The sequence below is a fragment of the Rattus norvegicus genome, chromosome 7 (assembly GCF_021556685.1).
Source record: "Rattus norvegicus strain SHRSP/BbbUtx chromosome 7, alternate assembly SHRSP_T2T, whole genome shotgun sequence".
NCBI lineage: Eukaryota > Metazoa > Chordata > Mammalia > Rodentia > Muridae > Rattus > Rattus norvegicus.
Genome location: NC_141540.1, coordinates 52,512,996 through 52,525,329, shown reverse-complemented (window position 1 = coordinate 52,525,329; position 12,334 = coordinate 52,512,996). Strand labels below are relative to the sequence as shown.

The 12,334-nt window shown below is 41.2% G+C and overlaps 1 protein-coding gene across 1 annotated transcript; it reads left to right on the top strand.

Moving 5' to 3' along the window:
- Positions 1-5,218: 5,218 nt before the first annotated feature.
- On the top strand, positions 5,219-8,423 carry Myf5 (myogenic factor 5). Its single transcript, NM_001106783.1, is given in 3 exon segments — positions 5,219-5,931; positions 6,650-6,725; positions 7,175-8,423. Coding segments are annotated over 3 exon segments (768 nt in total). The 5' UTR covers positions 5,219-5,430; the 3' UTR covers positions 7,366-8,423.
- The last annotated feature ends 3,911 nt before the right edge of the window (positions 8,424-12,334 follow it).

The following is a 12,334-nucleotide window of genomic DNA, read 5'->3' as shown; positions in this document are numbered from 1 at the left end:
GAAAATTCACAGATAGCACATGCTACCCGTTGAATCAAAAGGACACAAACGGACACTAAGATCAATTCTTTTTTTTAATTTTATATTAGTGAGTCTCAATTGGCATGTCACCCCAAACCGTAGTTTCTTGTCCCCGCTGACTCCAGCCAGGGAGAATAAATAGACTGAGCAAGAGGACAAACCATCCTTGGTCTCATGTTAATACAATCCGACCACCACCAGTGAGAAAGGCGCTTATTACTTCTATTTTAAAGGATTCTTTGCGTAGACACCTATCCCCATCTGGTGAGTATAAAGTCAGGACTCAAAGCCAAGGAAAATTACCAGTGGCCATAAATCGACCATGCCCTCAACTACTTTGTATCCAGAAAGAGACACCGTGGCAAAGATAAGAACCTCTATGGTCCACAGAATTATCCAGCCCTCTATGACAATTGTTCCTGCAAACCTCTTTCTCACAGCACAGTGCGATCGTAAACTCCAAATTACAGCATGACTTTCAAACTAAAGGCCAAAGCATTCACTAGTCAAATTACCCAACCAAAAGATAACACAGCTCAGTCTGGGTGGTCTCCATCTTTACTAACTGTACATATTCTATATCTCTGAATATTCTTGACATCTAGGATTTGCCCTAAAATGTGCTTCTATGCCAGTCCTTTTAAAGACTGGATTCTCCGTGCAATTGACACGTCATGACTGACCAAGTAAATATATTAACCTTAGATTATTTATTAAAAAATTTATAGTTGAACTATTCTGCATGAGAATGCTTTTTATCAATTCCTGGTCTTTTCTTGTGGGTGGATTTTACTCAGTCTTTGCAAACCAAATCCTCCCCATCTTTCTTAGCTTGGTAACTTGAGAAATTGTTTGGAGTGAGGTTGCCCATGAAAGACTCTTCATTAAATAGAGAAAATATTTTCCAAAGAGTTCGTGTGACCTTCAGTGCCATGGCTGACATGTTAGGATTTCCAATGAAATCCCTGGTGTGTTTGTGATTAAACTGTTTTTGTTTGATATTAATGATGATAATCTTTAACCAAGGTCAAAGCCAAAATAAACAAGACTGTGGAAGCAGAAAATTAAGACATAATAATTTAGTAAAGATAAGGACTTTGGAATGGAACTCAAATCTCTTCTCAGAGATTCATATAATGTCAAATATTAAATGAGTGGTTTTCTGTCATGCTATTACTGAAATAATTAAGAGATATCAAATATCAATAAGGTCTCTCAAGCTAACTTCTATCATCATAGCAGGACCACAGTCTAAGAGGGGACATTGGGGAAATTTGTTTATATTGAATGATCTTAATGTTCTGTCAACTCTTTCAAGAGGCTTTTTTTTTTGTTTTTATTTTTGTTTTTGTTTTTTTCTTTTCTGGTGAGAAGGACAGAAATCCAGGGGCTCTTAACAACTCTTAGGAGGGGCAGGAAAAATCAGGATGATGAAAGTCACTTTTAAAATTAGAAAGACATCCCTCTACCATTTATATTCTTTCTTTGGAAACATTTAACCGGTTTTGTCATTTGGAGACCTTTCTCATATCATCACAGGTAGATTTCAAAAGCATTTAATTTTAAGTGTTATAGCATCTCATCGTCTGATCATGAGTAAGCACACAATAACATGATATTGCCTGCCACAGAATCCACCATTTACTTTCACACACTGACTAAATCTTTCAAAGATGATCCTTGCTCCCGATGGATGGATTCTATCTGCAGAAAGAAAGTATTTTGTAACCTCCGTTCTGAGTCTTTTCTGTAGGCTGAAATGTCCCTACAGCATATACAGCAACAAAGGTAATGTGGAAGAGACAAGCTACTTCGTTCCTCTCAAGGCTGCTAAAGAGTCCTTTGATCTCTCCCGGGAGTCTTGAATTCAAGCAGAGGCCAATGTCTTCCTCAGCTGTCTGGTCCACAAATTCTTCTCACAGCTCTGGCAGGTACTAATGTGTTTACATAGGTGTGCCCAGCTTCCAGAGTTGATAACAATTTAAAATTGTTTAGCACATTGGGAAGTCCTCTACAACAAGCAGAAGCAGAGTTCTGCAGGTAGGGTCAGAAGTAAAGAGAAAGGGTTCCAGTGTGCATTCGAGTATGTGAGTGTGTGTGTGTGTGTGTGTGTGTGTGTGTGTGTGTGTGTGTGTGATATGTATATACGTGTGTGTCGCTGTATCTGTATGTTCACTATATAAACCAAATATATGTTTTTATCATTTTTTCATTTATCCGATTTTGTTGTCTTTTACTATAACGTTCAAGCAAATACCTCACTTCCTCTCCTGGTCTGTCCTGAGAAGTAATAGCGAATCTTTTCTGAGTGGAGACTGGGCCTTTATCATCTCAGGAGCCAGCTTTCTTCCCTTTTGCAGACTATCTCAGGTTTTTTTTTCCTCCCTCTCTTTTAGCTGTGGCAATGGTTTAAAAGTTTTGTCTCATTTTTTATTCTTGTGGTCTGAGACCTGATTTTCAGCACTTGAGTCCCAAAGGGCCCTGAACACGGACCCCCTCTCCCCTCAGCGGTGCTCATTAAGTGGCCCGCGCTTGTGTTTTCTCTGCTTCTTTAGTTCCACTCAGCCTGCTGCACTCTGGTAAATTTGTTTTGAGATCACCTTACCAAAGACAGCCCTAACCTCTGAGCACTCCTAGTACTGACAGGGGCCCCTGAGTGACAGCGGCTTGCCAGCCCGGGAGCCCAGAGAAAAAGACTCCAGTTTGTAAGCGATTCTGCTCTCTGAGCTGAGGAAGCCCACCCCCCAAAACTGAGCAGGAATGACTTCATGAAGCAAACAGGATCATTTCCAGGGGCTCCGAGCCATTTCTAAGAACTACTTCAAATCCTGTGTGGACAAGGGAAAATTACTCAGCCCTAGAGTTAGTTTACCTTTAAACAAACAAACAAAGGAGCGAACCAATGACTTATGTGACGGAATCCTTTCAAGTACCAAGTTTCTATGTGAAAATTGTGAAGAACAGTAAATCAACTGCGCAGGGCAGATTCAAGACAGTAGCCATTAGGTACGCAGGACAGTAGAGGGGCTGCCTAGGAAGCAGTCAGAAGGTCGGCAAGCACAGAACTGCTTCTGCTTCTACTGTAAGGACCACAGTTGCATCCAAATCACTGATCTGTTTTAGGTACCTCAAAAATGAGACAGGAAGGAAGAGGAAGGTAGGAAGGGAGGAAGGGAAGGGACAGAAGAAAAGGCTGGAGATAAGGAGCAGCAAAGAGAGGAAGAGGAAGAGAAAGACCATGGTTTTATGAAGTGTAGTTGCTGATCGGATCCTCTCCATGGCTTTTTGCTTTGAGTTTGAGGGTGAGAATATCTACCTCTCCAAAATAGTGTCACAAAGTTTTCACATGTGCTGTGCGTTGAATCAGATGCATCCACAGAAATGAGATCTCTCTCTCTCTCTCTCTCTCTCTCTCTCTCTCTCTCTCTCTCTCTCTCTTTCTCTCTCTCTCTCTCTCGTGTGTGTGTGTGTGTGTGTGTGTGTGTGTGTGTGTGTGTGCTTTAAGTGTTGTCCCAATACATTATTTATTTCAAAGGCAGACATTTGCAATTAGGCCCCATTAAGGTACAGATGGATTTCCCATTGACCAGATGATTAAGTAGCCCCTCATTGTGAGACCGCACCTGATTTTCAGAAGAAATCTGTCTTCAAGATTACAGGACAGGGTAGAGGGAACAGACAGATGCAGCTAGCAAGTGCAGTGACTGACACTTTCAGGTCCCCTTCCTTGGAGTACTTGCCTTCACAGACAGTCATAATTGATCTGGTCCCTATAGAAACCAGATCTGTCAATCATGGCTGCTTTAGAAAACTTACTATGGGTCCTCCTCATCACCATCATCTTCATCATCATTATCATCAGAATAGAAAGGTAAGTGCAACACACACACACACACACACACACACAAACACACACACACACACAGAGTTACTTTGGAGTCACTCCACCTACTTAATTGGATGGCACACTGTAAACAGTCCATTTTTACAATAAGGCTTCAAAAATAGAGAGGTCAGAAGCCCCAGAGAACTTGCGTTGACCTTAAATAATGGTGTTTCTTGGATATGAATAAACATCTCCCCTCTCGCGTGATCTGATAGCCGGTTAACAGTTAAACCTGAGGTACTCGCTCATTTATTTTATATGAATGCTAGTTCTCCCCTTTTGTCTTCCGTCCACCAAAGTTTCAAAGACCTGTCTGCAAATGGCATTTCTGAAAGGCTTTTGTCACCAAAGTGTGTGAAGCCACTCTTAGAGGAGTTGGAAACTTTACACTAGCCCAGGATCTCTGAGCTGGCAGCTGGGACGCATCTGTAACGGTGTTAGCTGGCCTGAAAGCAGAAAATTAGCTACCCTGAAGCCTGGCTGGCTGTTTAGTCTGTAGAAACGATAGGGCGGAGCAGCGGACTCTGGAGAAAAGAAACCCATGCTGGAAGGGGAGTTTACTGTGAGAAACTGGACGGCTGCTGGTGCCCATTCAGAGGCGTGGGAATCTCCCTGTGCAGGTATTAGCGTAGGCCTGATGCAGAGGAAGAAGCAACAGACAAGTGTGTGGGTAAAGGAGGGAAGCTCGGAGAGGAGGGATGCAGGAAGTTCACCTGGTCCACCTGAGGCCATCTTTTTTTCAGAGCAGCAGAAGTGTGACCTCTGACAGAGCCAGAGCCAGACCTCTGATAGGAAACCCCGGCTACTGTCATGCCCATGAGATGACCATCTCAACAGAACTTCACTCCTTTGGTCTTTATCCAAACAGGGTTTGAAACACCATACTCTAGGTTCCCTCCATCCATTAAAATGTCACCTTGCTATTTTACTAACTATTACCAGCGTACAAACTGACACAATCTCTTCAGGTAAAGCTCCTGAAAATGAGAAGCAAGCACGGGAGAACCGTGCGTTCAGAATCCAGAAGCTAGGTTTCCTTTAGGAGTTTAAGGTCTTGCTACGATGCTGCTGCTGGTTATGTTAAACTGTGATTAAGTTCAAGAAGTTAACACCAACCTCTTTATGTGATCCCTTGGTTTAGTTTATCCAGAAGGCCACTGAAAGCATTGGGCTGCAGTAAAATCATTATCGTCAAAGGGGGCCAGTAAACAACAAATTGTCTCTAGAAGAAAGACAAGAGGCTTGCTCAGACAGCCCCTGTGGGGGTTGTGGTGGGATATGCTAATAACGCCCAGCTACAGGGGCCAGCCTCCCTTCCCATCCCCCAGGAATATATAAAGAGCCCCAACCTCAGCCACTGACCGACCCTGGCCAACAGGCGTCTGTCCTTGTTAATTACAGAGAAACAATCCCAAACCCGGAGCTCCGAGCTCCGCCTGGGATTTGCTGGCCTGCAGCAGCCAGGGACTGGCGTTTCTCCCTCTCTGCTGAAACCAGGTATCCCACCTGCATCTCTGAAGAACATGGACATGACGGACAGCTGCCAGTTCTCGCCTTCCGAGTACTTCTATGACGGCTCCTGTATCCCCTCCCCTGAGGATGAGTTTGGGGACCAGTTTGAGCCAAGAGTCGCAGCCTTCGGAGCACACAAAGCTAAGCTGCAGGGTTCAGACGATGAGGAGCACGTGCGTGCACCTACTGGCCACCACCAGGCTGGTCACTGCCTCATGTGGGCCTGCAAAGCTTGCAAGAGGAAGTCCACTACCATGGATCGACGCAAGGCCGCCACCATGCGCGAGCGCAGACGCCTGAAGAAGGTCAATCAAGCTTTCGAGACGCTCAAGCGGTGCACCACAACCAACCCTAACCAGAGACTTCCCAAGGTGGAGATCCTCAGGAATGCAATCCGCTACATTGAGAGTCTTCAGGAGCTGCTGAGGGAGCAGGTAGAGAACTATTACAGCCTGCCCGGACAGAGCTGCTCCGAGCCCACCAGCCCCACCTCCAACTGCTCTGATGGCATGGTAAGCCTCAACTCCAAGATCCACTATATTTTACCATAGTCTTTGTGAAAAGTCCTACTACCTCTTCTAAGCCAGGTACAGTGGGACCATTGCTTGAAGAGTAGTGTTCACAGAAAGATTTAAAAATAATAATTGAAAAAAATTGTCGTACAGGATTTTAGTTTGATTTCTTAGCTGGTTCCAGATGCATGTGGATGGTAGTAAAAGGTTGGCATGCACTTACGTGACTAGTGGAGTGTTTGTTCTGTTATTTCTGCCTTACAGCAGCCCCACCCAGTAAAGAATTAGAAAGCGTCCCTAGCATCACCAATTCCTGCTTGGGGCCTGGCTGGAAGGAAATGTCGATACATTCTTTTCAGAGGGTCTCTGCTCCAGTGTTGGCAGGTTTTAATGTGTTTTTGCCCTGGGAAAGTGTTCTCTCCCAGAATTAGTGTGGCTTCCCTCTGCCGGAATCCATTTTGCATGGTTAACCCAGTGCACATTGCTGTGGGATTTCACCATCTTTCCCTTCACTTCTGTTTTCCTCTTCTCCCAGCACCCAGACTGACCTCGGTGCCCTGGTGATTTGGAGACAGTAGCCCCTTCCTAAATCAGTGCGGTGGAGGGAAATAAGACCATTCGGTTTCCTGAGCTAGGGGGGCTGGTGTGGTCTCACCCTAGGTCGGTATGTCTTTTTGCCAAGGCTTAACATTCTATTTCTGTGTGTTTTGTCTTATAGCCTGAATGTAACAGCCCTGTCTGGTCCCGAAAGAACAGTAGCTTTGACAGCATCTACTGCCCTGATGTATCAAACGGTAAGCACTGATAACTTCAGACACATTTAAAGATCTGTTCAGTCTCATAATTCAGTCCATCATGGCAGTCTGTCCTTCCAAGTAGACTTTGGAAAAGGAACAAAAATGATAGCTGTAATGGGGGAGGCTTTGGCTCATTTTCTGCTCCAGATTACCCTGACAGACAGACAAATAGAGAGACTGTACACACATGCACACACACACACACACACACACACACACACACACACACACAAACACACGCTTTTGCTTGAAATATTACCAGGGGTCTTCCACACCTCTACCCTCGGGAATTGCTAGATATTTACTGCAAATTTTTACATCAGTCTCTCTGTGATCATCTGACCTATGCGGTCAAAGGTGCTGACCTACAGTTTAAAGGGCACCACAAGCAAGCCTGTCTGTGTGGGGACAGTTTTCTTAAAGCACTTTTCTCCTTGTGCTGTTAGCATGTGCTTCAGATAAGAGCTCCTTGTCCAGCTTGGATTGCTTGTCCAGCATAGTGGATCGGATCACGTCTGCAGAGCCATCCGAGTTGGCTCTTCAGGACACAGCTTCTCTCTCTCCAGCTGCCAGCACCAATTCACAGCCTGCAACCCCCGGGTCCTCCAGTTCCAGACTTATCTATCACGTATTATGAACTATCTCCTGGTGATCAGTCCTGCTAGGAGGGTCTACTACATGGGAGAAAGGAAGCCCCGGGTCGGAAGGGAAGACAAGCAGCACACAATATGTACTTTTCCGTTGTAAATACTGTCCTGCCACTTTATAAGAAAATGTATTTAACTCAAAGTCCCATCTGCAATAATGACTTCTCCTCTGCCTGTTCTTTTTGCTTTGAATTTTAGCTTTTGTTTGCTTTAGATACATGGTTCCAAAAATATTTTTCCAATGGAGGCAATTAATTGACAGTTACTCATAGTAATTTTTAACTTAAACATATATTTTGTAAATATTGCTCATCAAAATAACTTTGGTATTTAGAGCTCTATTTTTTTCTTCAAAAAGCATTTTAATAGCTTGGAATCCATTACAGGGAATTAAATATATATTTAACTTTTGCTGTTCTCTTTAATCTTTTGTTAATAGTATATCAAATGAAAATATAACAATTCTGCCTAATGATATATATTTTCATCTTTTTCTTATAAGAAAGACTTCTTTCAATGTAAGCAATAAATAATACATTGTGGATAATTTCAAAATATAAAAAATTTGTAAATTTCACTATAAATAAAATTGTTTACTGAAATAACTAATTTGTTTCTTGGCTTTTAAAAATAACGTCCCCAATGAGATTAGCAAATCATGAGCATGAAACATTTAAGTATGGGTTAATTATGATTATACAGTTGGCCTTATAGATAAGTATGAAAATAATTTACAAATTTCTTTTAGACTTTTTGATGTCACCGTAAAAATACCCTTTTTTATTTTAAACTTATTTCAAGAATGCCCAGTAAGTGAAGCCCCCTTTTCCTTGTTTTTATTCCATACAGTGTCGAGTTGTATATGAAAAAATATAGTAAAAATTTACAGGACAATATCACTTGTTTAAGCAAAAAAATCTTAAAACATATTATGTCATTTTACTATATATAGTACATTGTCAATCATGAGCCAGGTTTTATTAACTTTCATATATGCCTGAACTTGATAAATATAGTATTATTCACAATAAAATGCTTAAAGGAGGTGGATATTTTTCCTATTATTAGAAAGTCAGCATAAGAAATCTTCAAAACCATCCCTCAGTTTTAAGTCTTTTAGACGGTCCATTATCAACATTATGAACTGTGTACATATACATCAGTGAGATGGGCAGGTACTTTTTATTATTCCTTTGAAGCTCGTCTGAAGAAATTGAGATAAAAAGTGAGTGATCAAACAAAATTAAATTGAGATAACCACTGACACACTTTTTGCTAAATACTCCACCTGAGAGGGACAAAAAGAGCCACCATGAGGGACAGAGAAGATGTCAATAGAGGCCAGCTATAGAGCATGCTCACATCCTCTTAGTTTTATTTTATCTTTTGAGACAGGTTTTGCTGTGTAGTCCTCACTGGTCTCAATCTCACAGGCGAGCTGTGTGATCACTCTGCCTGTGCCTCTCAATGACTGGGATTACAGTGGGCACCCCAACTCAGTCTCTAACTTGACTTTATGGAAAATTGCCCAAGGCTTTAAACTACATTTCTAATCAGTCAATGTAGGCACTACTGCAGTGCTCCTGTTCTCCAGAAGGCTTCACTGTATCTGATTGTGTGTGTGTGTGTGTGTGTGTGTGTGTGTGTGTGTGTGCGCCTCATGCCATGGGACACATGAGGCTTGTCCCCAGGCATGAGGCTCAAAGGAATATAAGCCATTATAGAAAGGTGGGAGAAGGCCTGAGCTGAGAGCTGATTGTGCCACTGTCACCAGATTAGCACGGTGATATCATAGTAAGAATGGCTGCTTTTACACAGAAGAATTGTTCTTTTCTCTGATGTGGGATGATAAGAACTCTACTCAAAGAGGCTCCAAGATGTAAGATAAAGACTTCCATGTGGTTTAACATAAATTTGACTTATTAACTTGTACTGTGCAAAATTCTTTGCTTGCTCTTTCTACAGAGGATGTGGAGGTCGGTTGTTCTTAGTCAACTAAGGAAGGACAAACTCACTCAAATTCTGGTTTTCAGGTCAGGTTTTAAATGTAACCACATCTGTTCCATGAAATTAGTGGCCTTCCTATGGGAGAGCACACCAACTAGTTACCTAATATCGATGGTCAACCTGGCAAGCATATACACACAAGTAACATTATATGGACTAAGAAGATTGAATTTAGTAATATATATTCCTATATATAAAAATTATATATTTCTCTATATAAGAATGTGTCCATATAATTTTTTCAAAGAGGCCATGAATTTGAGAAAGAGGGAGGAGGGAAATATATGGAAAAGCTTGGGAAGGAAAGAAAGGATAAAAGTAATATAATGTTATAATAAAATATTAAACATTAAAACTAATATTAATTAAGTATATAGCAATAATTTTAATATTAAATATTAAAATGCTAGGAAGATACAGTTTTATAATTCCCCACAAAGCTAAAATAAGACAGTGTAGGAAGCGAAATGTAGCTTTTCCTTAAATGTAATAACACTGACTCTGTCTATGAAATCTATTTTTACAAGTGCGCAAATGCACTTGATACATTCAACAAGCATTTCTTTAATTAGTATACATATTATTTCATAAACTTTTCAGAGTATTTAGAGCTTTCCCAGTGATCTAGATTTAACTCAAATGGTTATTAGGGGCAAAACTCTATCAGATTGTTCAGTGAATCACGTTTCTAACACCACATGGAAGGCTGGGTGTCAGTTTAGCCAATTGCCCACTACAACACATTATCTGCAGTCCATCCATTTCTTCTTGCAAAAAGAAGTGTCTTTTCCCATTTGGAAACTGGTCCCCTGATGACTGAGACCAAGATAAGACTTTTTCACTCCAAGGAAGCTGCAGGGCAGGTGAGGCAGCATAACTGAGAAACAAGAAGTAAAGCTCTTTTTCATCTACAACTCTCAGGCAGTGAACACCTCGTTGGGCTCCCTCTGAGTTCCTATTAGACCACTTCGCCTCAGCTGAAGGACTAACCTACAGGCAAAATTCTAGAAGTAACAGAGACAGCATTGTTCCTTAAAATAAAACCTGCTAGGGAGCCCAGAGAGTTCCCCTTTTCTCATGCCCATGACGCAAGGTCACTGAGATACATATGAAAATCAAGTCTAGAAGACTGTAGAGATTGGCAGCCACCATATGGAAGCTAATTGCTATACTCAAGATCTATACTGTCTTCAGTTTCCATCCACTTGAGAGATGAAATTCGTGCCTTTTTAATAGCCATACATTCCTGTTTAGAATGGCTTCCTTACTATTATTTAATACAAGACTGGTATTTCCTGGAAATCTCCCTTTAGGGTTATAACAGTTGCTAGATTAAAGAGGAAATTTAATTCTCTGTCCTGTGTGGAGGTGGTGTTTCTGGGAATAATATTAATGTACAGCTATTTGTCACCCCAGAAAAGCCCTGCTTGAATAACAAAGGACTTCTAAAAATACTAGCCCCGAATGAACCCGCATTGCCCACAAAGTACAGAATATCAAATGTATTTACTTAAAGAATTATGATTATCTGTATTTTAGTTGGTTAGTGGTTTACTTTGTAGTAAGATTATAAAAATTGACCACTATAGTTATGACACTCATAAAGTCTAATAAAAATTATTGTCTGCAAAGCAGAAGACAAGACAAATCCTAACTATATACCAGTTATATAGTTATATATAGATTAAAAAGGAAATAATAAAAACGCAATGACTAACAAATAATGAATTTTTATTACACAAATAAGAAATTCAAACCGTAAAGAGCAGTAATTCCTGAGAACACATACCTAACAGAATTAGTTCACATCCTGTTTCATGAAACTCAGGCAGACATTTGTAAGGCTTCTTATAACTTGAAGATAAAATAAAAAAAATCAATATTTCTGCTGTATTTTCTGAACCAGTTACTTGTCTTACTGTTGCAGCATCATCAACAACAAAAAAGTTGAACAAGAAGGAACGTGAGAAAGGAATTATTTATTTTGGTTTATACTCTATCGTGGGTGGATCAGCATGGCAGCAAGAGAAGGCGGCAGCTGCTCACATTGCATCCGCAGAAGCTAAGAATGAGCAGGAAATGGGACTGGATTACAAAGCACAAGGCCCGCCTCCAGTAGCACACTTCCTCCTGGAAGCCACACCCCTTACAGAGTCCGCGATCTTTCTAAATGATGTCACCAACCTTCTTAAATTCTACCGTTCCGGGGTTGGGGATTTAGCTCATTGGTAGAGCGCTTGCCTAGGAAGGGCAAGGCCCTGGGTTCGGTCCCCAGCTCCGAAAAAAAAAAAAAAAGAACCAAAAAAAAAAAAAAATCTAGCGTTCCAACATATGAAATTGTGGGGGCTATTGTACATCCAAACCATAATTCTCCTAGTAAAGCAAGTTATAAAAGCCAGGCAAGAGTTAGAAAGAAGGAAGTTAACCCACTTCTTTTGGTGATGGGAAGAGTTACGAGTTTGTATCCATGCTTATCACAGTGACTAGAACGCTTCCCTTCTTACTTTGTACTCAGTTCATTTCCTGACGCGTTTCTATCATGACCCATGGCACTTGACAGTCTTGAAATATGTCCTGGTCAGTATTATCCTGCTCTGGCAGATAACCTCTATCTAAATATCTCTAAGTCGGCATACTTCAAATTCAGCTCATCATCAAACGTAACTCAGTGCACTGCACGGCTTCGGGAGCCAGGTTACATGCAGTATTCATGACGTGCACCAAGACACCACTCTTTGTTTCCAAACTTGTATCCCAATACCGACCCATAAAGTAGATGACACCATAGGTTACTTCTGCCATTTCTCTCTCCTGTCCTTTTACACTCTTGTTTAATTCATTCTATAATGCTATTAGTTTACTTCCTTAAATACTCTACAAATCTACCCCTATACTATGACTCTTTCGCTCCAAAGTTGTTCTGGAACCTTGTTAGCCTTCCATGGTTATCTA